At 45.4% G+C, this 14,768-nt stretch overlaps 1 protein-coding gene across 1 annotated transcript in view; it reads right to left on the bottom strand.

The window, feature by feature from the left end:
- Positions 1–6,945: 6,945 nt before the first annotated feature.
- Positions 6,946–14,768, bottom strand: part of LOC121843668 (dedicator of cytokinesis protein 1-like) — a 53,445-nt gene continuing 45,622 nt past the window's right edge. Inside the window, exon 5 of the mRNA XM_042313433.1 lies at positions 6,946–7,408. Coding sequence (XP_042169367.1) covers positions 7,166–7,408 — 243 coding nt within the window. The 3' untranslated portion in view covers positions 6,946–7,165. The remainder of the gene's footprint in view (positions 7,409–14,768) is intronic.

Below are 14,768 nucleotides of genomic sequence, written 5' to 3'. Positions count from 1 at the left end.
GGGTTAAGGTAGGTCTCTAAGGAGAGACAGTCAGCCTGTAGTGGGGTTAAGGTAGGTCTCTAAGGACAGACAGTCAGACTGTAGTGGGGTTAAGGTAGGTCTCTAAGGACAGACAGTCAGACTGTAGTGGGGTTAAGGTAGGTCTCTAAGGACAGACAGTCAGACTGTAGTGGGGTTAAGGTAGGTCTCTAAGGACAGACAGTCAGACTGTAGTGGGGTTAAGGTAGGTATCTAAGGACAGACAGTCAGACTGTAGTGGGGTTAAGGTAGATCTCTAAGGACAGACAGTCAGACTGTAGTGGGGTTAAGGTAGGTCTCTAAGGAGAGACAGTCAGACTGTAGTGGGGTTAAGGTCTCTAAGGAGAGACAGTCAGACTGTAGTGGGGTTAAGGTCTCTAAGGACAGACAGTCAGACTGTAGTGGGGTTAAGGTCTCTAAGGACAGACAGTCAGACTGTAGTGGGGTTAAGGTAGATCTCTAAGGAGAGACAGTCAGACTGTAGTGGGGTTAAGGTAGGTCTCTAAGGAGAGACAGTCAGACTGTAGTGGGGTTAAGGTAGGTCTCTAAGGAGAGACAGTCAGCCTGTAGTGGGGTTAAGGTAGGTCTCTAAGGACAGACAGTCAGACTGTAGTGGGGTTAAGGTCTCTAAGGAGAGACAGTCAGACTGTAGTGGGGTTAAGGTAGGTCTCTAAGGACAGACAGTCAGACTGTAGTGGGGTTAAGGTAGGTCTCTAAGGACAGACAGTCAGACTGTAGTGGGGTTAAGGTCTCTAAGGAGAGACAGTCAGACTGTAGTGGGGTTAAGGTAGGTCTCTAAGGACAGACAGTCAGACTGTAGTGGGGTTAAGGTAGGTCTCTAAGGACAGACAGTCAGACTGTAGTGGGGTTAAGGTAGGTCTCTAAGGACAGACAGTCAGACTGTAGTGGGGTTAAGGTAGATCTCTAAGGACAGACAGTCAGACTGTAGTGGGGTTAAGGTCTCTAAGGAGAGACAGTCAGACTGTAGTGGGGTTAAGGTAGATCTCTAAGGAGAGACAGTCAGACTGTAGTGGGGTTAAGGTAGGTCTCTAAGGACAGACAGTCAGACTGTAGTGGGGTTAAGGTAGGTCTCTAAGGACAGACAGTCAGACTGTAGTGGGGTTAAGGTAGGTCTCTAAGGACAGACAGTCAGACTGTAGTGGGGTTAAGGTAGGTCTCTAAGGACAGACAGTCAGACTGTAGTGGGGTTAAGGTCTCTAAGGAGAGACAGTCAGACTGTAGTGGGGTTAAGGTAGGTCTCTAAGGACAGACAGTCAGACTGTAGTGGGGTTAAGGTAGGTCTCTAAGGACAGACAGTCAGACTGTAGTGGGGTTAAGGTCTCTAAGGAGAGACAGTCAGACTGTAGTGGGGTTAAGGTAGGTCTCTAAGGACAGACAGTCAGACTGTAGTGGGGTTAAGGTAGGTCTCTAAGGACAGACAGTCAGACTGTAGTGGGGTTAAGGTAGGTCTCTAAGGACAGACAGTCAGACTGTATTGGGGTTAAGGTAGATCTCTAAGGACAGACAGTCAGACTGTAGTGGGGTTAAGGTCTCTAAGGAGAGACAGTCAGACTGTAGTGGGGTTAAGGTAGGTCTCTAAGGACAGACAGTCAGACTGTAGTGGGGTTAAGGTAGGTCTCTAAGGACAGACAGTCAGACTGTAGTGGGGTTAAGGTAGGTCTCTAAGGACAGACAGTCAGACTGTAGTGGGGTTAAGGTCTCTAAGGAGAGACAGTCAGACTGTAGTGGGGTTAAGGTAGGTCTCTAAGGACAGACAGTCAGACTGTAGTGGGGTTAAGGTAGGTCTCTAAGGACAGACAGTCAGACTGTAGTGGGGTTAAGGTAGGTCTCTAAGGACAAACAGTCAGACTGTAGTGGGGTTAAGGTAGATCTCTAAGGACAGACAGTCAGACTGTAGTGGGGTTAAGGTCTCTAAGGAGAGACAGTCAGACTGTAGTGGGGTTAAGGTAGGTCTCTAAGGACAGACAGTCAGACTGTAGTGGGGTTAAGGTAGGTCTCTAAGGACAGACAGTCAGACTGTAGTGGGGTTAAGGTAGGTCTCTAAGGACAGACAGTCAGACTGTAGTGGGGTTAAGGTCTCTAAGGAGAGACAGTCAGACTGTAGTGGGGTTAAGGTCTCTAAGGAGAGACAGTCAGACTGTAGTGGGGTTAAGGTAGGTCTCTAAGGACAGACAGTCAGACTGTAGTGGGGTTAAGGTAGGTCTCTAAGGACAGACAGTCAGACTGTAGTGGGGTTAAGGTAGGTCTCTAAGGACAGACAGTCAGACTGTAGTGGGGTTAAGGTAGGTCTCTAAGGACAGACAGTCAGACTGTAGTGGGGTTAAGGTAGGTCTCTAAGGACAGACAGTCAGACTGTAGTGGGGTTAAGGTAGATCTCTAAGGACAGACAGTCAGACTGTAGTGGGGTTAAGGTAGGTCTCTAAGGAGAGACAGTCAGACTGTAGTGGGGTTAAGGTCTCTAAGGAGAGACAGTCAGACTGTAGTGGGGTTAAGGTCTCTAAGGACAGACAGTCAGACTGTAGTGGGGTTAAGGTAGATCTCTAAGGAGAGACAGTCAGACTGTAGTGGGGTTAAGGTAGATCTCTAAGGAGAGACAGTCAGACTGTAGTGGGGTTAAGGTAGGTCTCTAAGGAGAGACAGTCAGACTGTAGTGGGGTTAAGGTAGGTCTCTAAGGACAGACAGTCAGCCTGTAGTGGGGTTAAGGTAGGTCTCTAAGGACAGACAGTCAGACTGTAGTGGGGTTAAGGTAGGTCTCTAAGGAGAGACAGTCAGACTGTAGTGGGGTTAAGGTAGATCTCTAAGGAGAGACAGTCAGACTGTAGTGGGGTTAAGGTAGGTCTCTAAGGAGAGACAGTCAGACTGTAGTGGGGTTAAGGTAGGTCTCTAAGGAGAGACAGTCAGACTGTAGTGGGGTTAAGGTAGGTCTCTAAGGAGAGACAGTCAGACTGTAGTGGGGTTAAGGTCTCTAAGGAGAGACAGTCAGACTGTAGTGGGGTTAAGGTCTCTAAGGACAGACAGTCAGACTGTAGTGGGGTTAAGGTAGATCTCTAAGGAGAGACAGTCAGACTGTAGTGGGGTTAAGGTAGGTCTCTAAGGACAGACAGTCAGACTGTAGTGGGGTTAAGGTCTCTAAGGAGAGACAGTCAGACTGTAGTGGGGTTAAGGTAGATCTCTAAGGAGAGACAGTCAGACTGTAGTGGGGTTAAGGTCTCTAAGGAGAGACAGTCAGACTGTAGTGGGGTTAAGGTCTCTAAGGAGAGACAGTCAGACTGTAGTGGGGTTAAGGTCTCTAAGGAGAGACAGTCAGACTGTAGTGGGGTTAAGGTCTCTAAGGAGAGACAGTCAGAGTGTAGTGGGGTTAAGGTCTCTAAGGAGAGACAGTCAGACTGTAGTGGGGTTAAGGTAGGTCTCTAAGGATAGACAGTCAGACTGTAGTGGGGTTAAGGTAGATCTCTAAGGAGAGACAGTCAGACTGTAGTGGGGTTAAGGTCTCTAAGGAGAGACAGTCAGACTGTAGTGGGGTTAAGGTCTCTAAGGAGAGACAGTCAGACTGTAGTGGGGTTAAGGTAGATCTCTAAGGACAGACAGTCAGACTGTAGTGGGGTTAAGGTAGGTCTCTATGGAGAGACAGTCAGACTGTAGTGGGGTTAAGGTAGATCTCTAAGGAGAGACAGTCAGACTGTAGTGGGGTTAAGGTAGGTCTCTAAGGAGAGACAGTCAGACTGTAGTGGGGTTAAGGTAGGTCTCTAAGGAGAGACAGTCAGACTGTAGTGGGGTTAAGGTAGGTCTCTAAGGAGAGACAGTCAGACTGTAGTGGGGTTAAGGTCTCTAAGGAGAGACAGTCAGACTGTAGTGGGGTTAAGGTCTCTAAGGACAGACAGTCAGACTGTAGTGGGGTTAAGGTAGATCTCTAAGGAGAGACAGTCAGACTGTAGTGGGGTTAAGGTAGGTCTCTAAGGACAGACAGTCAGACTGTAGTGGGGTTAAGGTCTCTAAGGAGAGACAGTCAGACTGTAGTGGGGTTAAGGTAGATCTCTAAGGACAGACAGTCAGACTGTAGTGGGGTTAAGGTAGATCTCTAAGGAGAGACAGTCAGACTGTAGTGGGGTTAAGGTAGATCTCTAAGGAGAGACAGTCAGACTGTAGTGGGGTTAAGGTCTCTAAGGAGAGACAGTCAGACTGTAGTGGGGTTAAGGTCTCTAAGGACAGACAGTCAGACTGTAGTGGGGTTAAGGTAGATCTCTAAGGACAGACAGTCAGACTGTAGTGGGGTTAAGGTCTCTAAGGAGAGACAGTCAGACTGTAGTGGGGTTAAGGTAGGTCTCTAAGGACAGACAGTCAGACTGTAGTGGGGTTAAGGTCTCTAAGGAGAGACAGTCAGACTGTAGTGGGGTTAAGGTCTCTAAGGAGAGACAGTCAGACTGTAGTGGGGTTAAGGTCTCTAAGGAGAGACAGTCAGACTGTAGTGGGGTTAAGGTAGATCTCTAAGGAGAGACAGTCAGACTGTAGTGGGGTTAAGGTCTCTAAGGAGAGACAGTCAGACTGTAGTGGGGTTAAGGTCTCTAAGGACAGACAGTCAGACTGTAGTGGGGTTAAGGTAGATCTCTAAGGAGAGACATTCAGACTGTAGTGGGGTTAAGGTAGGTCTCTAAGGACAGACAGTCAGACTGTAGTGGGGTTAAGGTCTCTAAGGAGAGACAGTCAGACTGTAGTGGGGTTAAGGTAGATCTCTAAGGAGAGACAGTCAGACTGTAGTGGGGTTAAGGTCTCTAAGGAGAGACAGTCAGACTGTAGTGGGGTTAAGGTCTCTAAGGAGAGACAGTCAGACTGTAGTGGGGTTAAGGTCTCTAAGGAGAGACAGTCAGAGTGTAGTGGGGTTAAGGTCTCTAAGGAGAGACAGTCAGACTGTAGTGGGGTTAAGGTAGGTCTCTAAGGATAGACAGTCAGACTGTAGTGGGGTTAAGGTAGATCTCTAAGGAGAGACAGTCAGACTGTAGTGGGGTTAAGGTCTCTAAGGAGAGACAGTCAGACTGTAGTGGGGTTAAGGTCTCTAAGGAGAGACAGTCAGACTGTAGTGGGGTTAAGGTAGATCTCTAAGGACAGACAGTCAGACTGTAGTGGGGTTAAGGTAGATCTCTAAGGAGAGACAGTCAGACTGTAGTGGGGTTAAGGTAGATCTCTAAGGAGAGACAGTCAGACTGTAGTGGGGTTAAGGTCTCTAAGGAGAGACAGTCAGACTGTAGTGGGGTTAAGGTCTCTAAGGACAGACAGTCAGACTGTAGTGGGGTTAAGGTAGATCTCTAAGGACAGACAGTCAGACTGTAGTGGGGTTAAGGTCTCTAAGGAGAGACAGTCAGACTGTAGTGGGGTTAAGGTAGGTCTCTAAGGACAGACAGTCAGACTGTAGTGGGGTTAAGGTCTCTAAGGAGAGACAGTCAGACTGTAGTGGGGTTAAGGTCTCTAAGGAGAGACAGTCAGACTGTAGTGGGGTTAAGGTCTCTAAGGAGAGACAGTCAGACTGTAGTGGGGTTAAGGTAGATCTCTAAGGAGAGACAGTCAGACTGTAGTGGGGTTAAGGTCTCTAAGGAGAGACAGTCAGACTGTAGTGGGGTTAAGGTAGATCTCTAAGGAGAGACAGTCAGACTGTAGTGGGGTTAAGGTCTCTAAGGAGAGACAGTCAGACTGTAGTGGGGTTAAGGTCTCTAAGGAGAGACAGTCAGACTGTAGTGGGGTTAAGGTAGATCTCTAAGGAGAGACAGTCAGACTGTAGTGGGGTTAAGGTAGATCTCTAAGGAGAGACAGTCAGACTGTAGTGGGGTTAAGGTAGGTCTCTAAGGACAGACAGTCAGACTGTAGTGGGGTTAAGGTAGGTCTCTAAGGAGAGACAGTCAGACTGTAGTGGGGTTAAGGTAGATCTCTAAGGAGAGACAGTCAGACTGTAGTGGGGTTAAGGTCTCTAAGGAGAGACAGTCAGACTGTAGTGGGGTTAAGGTCTCTAAGGAGAGACAGTCAGACTGTAGTGGGGTTAAGGTCTCTAAGGAGAGACAGTCAGACTCGTGTAAATGGATGAGTGCCCTGTCGCGGCGGGAGGAGTGTCGTCAGGATGACGGCACAGTTACAGAATGATTTACCAGTGAATTAATTGTCTCAGAGTTCCAGCTGAGAGGATGATTGGCTCGGCCTCAGTGTCACAGAACCAGTGTGCCAAATGGAACCCTGTTCCCTAAATAGCACCACTACTTTAGACCACAGCCCTATAGGAGGCCAATAGGACACAGTGTACCATTCAGGACAAAGAGAATCTACTGATTAGATAACTCACAGAGAACCTTCATGGGTCTGGCTTTAGGAACGTCTGTATTAGGAGACGGAACACACACACACGGAACACACACACACACGGTACACACACACACACATGGTACACACACACACACACAACACACACACGGAACACACACACACGGAACACACACACACACACACACACACACACACACGGTACACACACACACACACACACACGGAACACACACACACACGGAACACACACACACACGGAACACACACACACACAGAACACACACACACACAGAACACACACACACACGGTACACACACACATACGGTACACACACACATACGGTACACACACACATACGGTACACACACACATACGGTACACACACACATACGGTACACACACACACATACGGTACACACACACACACGGTACACACACACACACACACACACACATACACACACACACACGGTACACACACACACGGTACACACACACACGGTACACACACGGTACACACACGGTACACACACACACACGGTACACACACACACACGGTACACACACACACACGGTACACACACACACACGGTACACACACACACACACACACGGTACACACACACACACACACGGTACACACACACTGAAATATGCCATGTCGGGGCTCATCAAGCAGATGAGAGCAGTGAGGCAGATCAAGGGAACCTTTGGACTGAATCTACATGAAGCTGTGTGAGTCGAGGGACTCGGTTTCTATCAGTCTGTGGTGCTGTGGATCCAAGTTGATGTCGCAGAGGGACGATTAGAGTTGCACAATTCTAGAAACTTTTATCAGAAGTTGCCAGGGTTTTTCCTGAAATCCTAGTTGTCAGATTCACAGACACAGTAGAGTAGGGAAGAAGTAGGAAGAGAGTTTTAGGAGGTTCACGAGGTTGGTTTGGGAGGTTTGACGAAGAGTCACTTACAATGAGAGGAGAGTCTCTGCCCATGGAGATGACTGTTCTGTTGACGGTCCTTAGGAGCTTCTCCATGATGATCTGGACATGCCACTGAGTAGGACCCTGGACACGAGGAGGAGGAGATGAGGAGGAGGATGAGGAGGAGGAGGAGAAGAAAGAGGAGGGAGAAAGAGGGGGAGAAAGAGGATGAGGAGGAGAAAGAGGGGGAGAAAGAGGAAGAGGAAGAGGAAGAGAAAGAGGAGGAGGAGGAAGATGAGGAGGAGGAGGAAGAGGAGGAGGAGGAAGACGAGGAGGAAGACGAGGAGGAGGAGGAAGAGGAGGAAGACGAGGAGGAAGAGGAGGAGGAGGAAGACGAGGAGGAGGAGGAAGACGAGGAGGAGGAAGAGGAGGAGGAAGACGAGGAGGAGGAGGAAGAGGAGGAGGAGGAGGAAGAGGAGAAAGAGAAAGAGAGAGGAGGAGGAGAAAGAGAGAGGAGGAGGAGAAAGAGGAGGATGAGGAGAAAGAGGAGGATGAGGAGGAGGAGGAGGAGGAAGACAAGAGTTTATGTTAGGCTGATATTTCACTGAGGAAATCTATAGACTCAGAATGTTTTCAACAGTGTATGTCGATATTTATCAAACTGGCTAGTTTGGTTCCTGGATACTAATTGGCTGAAACAGGAGTTCAACTGTGCGTATATCAGACAATATATAACGGGTATGATGCAAAAATGCTTGTTTTATGTCGGTTAACCAGTTTATAACAGCAATAAGGCACCTTGGGGTTTGTGATATATTTAAGCAGTAAGGCATGATGAGGGGGTGTGGTATATCGCCAATATACCACTGCTAAGGGCGGTTCTTAAGCACGACGCAACGCGGAGTGCCTGGATACACCTGTTAGCTGCTGTATACTGACCATATATCACAACCCCGAGGAGCCATATCGCTGTTATAAACTGGTTACCAACGTAATTAGAGCAGGGGAAAACATTTATTTAACTTTTATTTAACTAGGCAAGTCAGTTAAGAACAAACTCTTATTTACAATGACGGCCTACCGGGGAACAGTGCCTTCTTCAGGGGGAACAAGAGAGGCCTCTCAGCTGAGAGGATGATTGGCTCGGCCTCAGTGTCACAGAACAACAGATTTTTACCTTGTCAGCTCAGAGATTCGATCTTGCAACCTTTCCGTTACTAGTCCAGCGCTCTAACCACTAGACTACCCAGCCGCCCCCATTTTGACGTGTGCTTGGGTTTGTTGTCTTGATGGAAGATCTACTTGGGGCCCATTTTCAGGCAACCACGTTTTGGGCTAAAATGGCCTGGTACTTGGTAAAGTTCATGATGCTGTTGACCTTAAATAAGGCCATCAGGACCAGTGGCCCCATAACCAATAGCCCCATAACATCAATGATCCACTACCATATTCTACCATAACATCAATGATCCACTACCATATTCTACCATAACATCAATGATCCACTACCATATTCTACCATAACATCAATGATCCACTACCATATTTTACCATAACATCAATGATCCACTACCATATTCTACCATAACATCAATGATCCACTACCATATTCTACCATAACATCAATGATCCACTACCATATCTTACCATAACATCACCACCATATTTTACCATAACATCAATGATCCACTACCATAACATCAATGATCCACTACCATATTTTACCATAACATCACCACCATATTTTACCATAACAATGATCCACTACCATATTCTACCATAACATCAATGATCCACTACCATATTTTACCATAACATCAATGATCCACTACCATATTTTACCATAACATCACCACCATATTCTACCATAACATCAATGATCCACTGCCATAATTTACCATAACACCAATGATCACCATATTCTACCTTAACATCAATGATCCACTACCATATTTTACCATAACATCAATGATCCACTACCATATTTTACCATAACATCAATGATCCACTACCATATTTTACCATAACATCAATGATCCACTACCATATTCTACCATAACATCAATGATCCACTGCCATAATTTACCATAACACCAATGATCACCATATTCTACCATAACATCAATGATCCACTACCATATTTTACCATAACATCAATGATCCACTACCATATTCTACCATAACATCAATGATCCACCACCATATTTTACCATAACATCACCACCATATTTTACCATAACAGCAATGATCCACTACCATATTTTACCATAACATCACCACCATATTTTACCATAACAGCAATGATCCACTGCCATAATTTACCATAACACCAATGATCACCATATTCTACCATAACATCAATGATCCACTACCATATTTTACCATAACATCAATGATCCACTACCATATCTTACCATAACATCACCACCATATTTTACCATAACATCAATGATCCACTACCATATTCTACCATAACATCAATGATCCACTACCATATTCTACCATAACATCAATGATCCACTACCATATTCTACCATAACATCAATGATCCACCACCATATTTTACCATAACATCACCACCATATTTTACCATAACAGCAATGATCCACTGCCATAATTTACCATAACATCAATGATCCACTACCATATCTTACCATAACATCACCACCATATTTTACCATAACATCAATGATCCACTACCATATTCTACCATAACATCAATGATCCACCACCATATTCTACCATAACATCAATGATCCACTACCATATTCTACCATAACATCAATGATCCACTACCATATTCTACCATAACATCAATGATCCACTACCATATTCTACCATAACATCAATGATCCACTACCATATTTTACCATAACATCACCACCATATTTTACCATAACATCAATGATCCACTACCATATTTTACCATAACATCAATGATCCACTACCATATTTTACCATAACATCAATGACCCACTACCATATTTTACCATAACATCAATGATCCACTACCATATTTTACCATAACATCAATGATCCACTATCATATTTTACCATAACATCAATGACCCACCACCATATTTTACCATAACATCAATGATCCACTACCATATTTTACCATAACATCACCACCATATTTTACCATAACATCAATGATCCACTACCATAACATCAATGATCCACTACCATATTTTACCATAACATCAATGATCCACTACCATATCTTACCATAACATCACCACCATATTTTACCATAACATCAATGATCCACTACCATATTCTACCATAACATCAATGATCCACTACCATATGTTACCATAAAGAAGGGCACAGCGAGCAGGGATCTGGGAAGTCTGTGGAGGAATCTAAGACAGGGGCACACTAGCTACCAGCTTCCACCACACCCAAAACATTCAATAATTCACAGCACTATTTTCACACACACAGACACACACACACGGATATCATCACTCCATCTCCAATCTTTAAAGGTGATCTCTCCTCTCAATGAGTCAGGTATGACGCATGACATTATGCAACCCCAAGAGTTCTGGACTCTCTCTCCTGTTTCTACACCATCTCTGACGTCACTCTGCCTTTTGACAACAACTAATGGAGTTCAGGGCTGAATTCATATCACACGGAGTGTAAGAATGAGTGCAGGGAACGGTTGGAGAGAAGAAAAAAACTGCTATTGAGCGATGGTTCTCTCTGTATTGTATTATGGGAGCTCTGCCAATGAAAACAATGCCATTATTGAAGGAAAGGCTCCATGAAATGATCATTTGTTTCTGATATGGAAAGTGGATTACAGCATTGATATCAGACACTCTGTAGTGCAGGGCGTTGATACACAACAGGCATCCCATCTAGCAGTCCCACAACGGCTTTTCACTATCACCTTATATTGACTGGAGTGGATGGTGGAGAGTGGACTTAGTGGAGATCAGTGTTATGTTTAGTAGAGTGGACTTAGTGGAGATCAGTGTTATGTTTAGTAGAGTGGACTAACAGGAGATCAGTGTTATATTTAGTAGTGTGGACTAACAGGAGATCAACATTATATTTAGAAGAGTGGACTAACAGGAGATCAATGTTATATTTAGTAGAGTGGACTAACAGGAGATCAATGTTATATTTAGTAGTGTGGACTAACAGGAGATCAATGTTATATTTAGAAGAGTGGACTAACAGGAGATCAATGTTATATTTAGTAGAGTGGACTAACAGGAGATCAATGTTATATTTAGTAGTGTGGACTAACAGGAGATCAACATTATATTTAGAAGAGTGGACTAACAGGAGATCAATGTTATATTTAGTAGAGTGGACTAACAGGAGATCAATGTTATATTTAGTAGTGTGGACTAACAGGAGATCAATGTTATATTTAGAAGAGTGGACTAACAGGAGATCAATGTTATATTTAGTAGAGTGGACTAACAGGAGATCAATGTTATATTTAGTAGTGTGGACTAACAGGAGATCAATGTTATATTTAGAAGAGTGGACTAACAGGAGATCAATGTTATATTTAGTAGAGTGGACTAACAGGAGATCAATGTTATATTTAGGAGAGTGGACAGAAAAACAAATCTGGGGATGAGGTAGGTAGTTGGTTGGGCTATTTACAGATGGGCTGTGTACAGGTGCAGCGATCGGTAAGCTGCTCTGACAGCCGACGCTTGAAGTTTGTGATGGAGAGATGAGTCTCCAACTTCAGTGATTTTGAAATTCGTTCCAGTCATTGGCAGCAGAGAACTGGAAGGAAAAGCGGCTAAAGGAGGTGTTGGCTTTGGGGGTGACCAGTGAGATATACCTGCTGTGGCGCGTGCTAAGGGTGGGTGTTGCTATGGTGACCAGTGAGATATACCTGCTGTGGCGCGTGCTAAGGGTGGGTGTTGCTATGGTGACCAGTGAGATATACCTGCTGGAGCGCGTGCTAAGGGTGGGTGTTGTTATGGTGACCAGTGAGATATACCTGCTGTGGTGCGTGCTACGGCAGGTGTCGCTATGGTGACCAGTGAGCTAAGATAAGGCAGGGCTTTACCTAGCAAAGATTTATAGATGACCTGTAGCCAGTGGGTTTGGCGACGAATACGAAGCGAGGACCAGCCAACAAGAGCATACAGGTCGCAGTGGTGGGTAGTATATGGGGCTTTGGTGACCAAACGGATGGCACTGTGATAGACTGCATCCAATTTGCTGAGTAGAGTGTTGGAGGCTATTTTATAGATGACATCACCGAAGTCGAGGATCGGTAGGATGGTCAGTTTTATGAGGGTACGTTTGGCAGCATGAGTGAAGGGTGCTTTGTGGCAAATTAGGAAGCCGATTCTAGATTTAATTTTCGATTGGAGATGCTTATTAATGTGAGTCTGGAAGGAGAGTTTACAGTCTAACCAGACACCTAGGTATTTGTAGTTGTCCACATATTCTAAGTCAGAACCATCCAGAGTGGTGATGCTGGACGGGCGGGCAGGTGCAGGCAGCGATCGGTTGAAGAGCATGCCTTTAGTTTTACTAACATTTAAAAGCTGTTCAAGGCCACAGAAGGAGTGTTGTATGGCATTGAAGCTCGTCTGGAGGTTAGTTAACACAGTTTCCAAAGAAGGGCCTGATGTATACAGAATGGTGTCGTCTGCGTAGAGGTGGATCAGAGAATCACCAGCAGCAAGAGTGACATCATTGATGTATACAGAGAAGAGAGTCGGCCCGAGAATTGAACCCTGTGGCACCCCCATAGAGACTGTCAGAGGTCCGGACAGCAGACCCTCCGATTTGACACACTGAGCTCTATCGGAGAAGTAGTTGGTGAACCAGGCGAGGCAGTCATTAGAGAAACCAAGGCTGTTGAGTCTGCCGATGAGGATGTGGTGATTGACAGAGTCGAAAGCCTTGGCCAGGTTGATGAATACGGCTGCACAGTATTGTCTCTTATCGATGGTAGTTGTGATATTGTTTGAGACCTTGAGCGTGGCTGAGGTGCACCCGTAACCAGCTCGGAAACCGGATTGCATAGCGGATTAAATACGGTGGGATTCGAGATGGTCGATGATCTGACAGGTCCTAGATCAGATTGTACGGACATGTCCTAGATCAGATTGTACGGACATGTCCTAGATCAGATTGTACAGACATGTCCTAGATCCGATTGTACAGACATGTCCTAGATCCGATTGTACAGACATGTCCTAGATCAGATTGTACGGACATGTCCTAGATCCGATTGTACAGACATGTCCTAGATCCGATTGTACAGACATGTCCTAGATCCGATTGTACAGACATGTCCTAGATCGATTGTACGGACATGTCCTAGATCAGATTGTACGGACATGTCCTAGATCCGATTGTACAGACATGTCCTAGATCCGATTGTACAGACATGTCCTAGATCCGATTGTACAGACATGTCCTAGATCCGATTGTACAGACATGTCCTAGATCCGATTGTACAGACATGTCCTAGATCCGATTGTACAGACATGTCCTAGATCCGATTGTACAGACATGTCCTAGATCCGATTGTACAGACATGTCCTAGATCAGATTGTCCAGACATGTCCTAGATCAGATTGTACAGACATGTCCTAGATCCGATTGTACAGACATGTCCTAGATCCGATTGTACAGACATGTCCTAGATCCGATTGTACAGACATGTCCTAGATCCGATTGTACAGACATGTCCTAGATCAGATTGTACAGACATGTCCTAGATCAGATTGTACAGACATGTCCTAGATCAGATTGTACGGACATGTCCTAGATCAGATTGTACAGACATGTCCTAGATCAGATTGTACAGACATGTCCTAGATCAGATTGTACAGACAGGTCCTAGATCAGATTGTATGGACAGGTCCTAGATCAGATTGTACAGACATGTCCTAGATCAGATTGTACAGACATGTCCTAGATCAGATTGTATGGACAGGTCCTAGATCAGATTGTACAGACAGGTCCTAGATCAGATTGTATGGACAGGTCCTAGATCACCACTAGTCTGAGCCACTTTGCGGTGACAGGCCCTCTTGTGGATCATGGGTCTGAATATAGGGGACACTATAGAATAGAGGGGTCTGAATATAGGGGACACTATAGAATAGAGGGGTCTGAATATAGGGGACACTATAGAACAGAGGGGTCTGAATATAGGGGACACTATAGAACAGAGGGGTCTGAATATAGGACACTATAGAACAGAGGGGTCTGAATATAGGGGACACTATAGAACAGAGGGGTCTGAATATAGGGGACACTATAGAACAGAGGGGTCTGAATATAGGGGACACTATAGAACAGAGGGGTCTGAATATAGGGGACACTATAGAACAGAGGGGTCTGAATATAGGGGACACTATAGAACAGAGGGGTCTGAATATAGGGGACACTATAGAACAGAGGGGTCTGAATATAGGGGACACTATAGAACAGAGGGGTCTGAATATAGGGGACACTATAGAACAGAGGTAGAGGTGTGTGTGTGTGTGTGTGTTCC

The sequence above is a fragment of the Oncorhynchus tshawytscha genome, unplaced genomic scaffold, assembly GCF_018296145.1.
Source record: "Oncorhynchus tshawytscha isolate Ot180627B unplaced genomic scaffold, Otsh_v2.0 Un_contig_18232_pilon_pilon, whole genome shotgun sequence".
Taxonomy (NCBI): Eukaryota; Metazoa; Chordata; class Actinopteri; order Salmoniformes; family Salmonidae; genus Oncorhynchus; species Oncorhynchus tshawytscha.
Note: the sequence above shows the minus strand (reverse complement) of the source record. Positions and strands in the feature narration are given on the sequence as shown.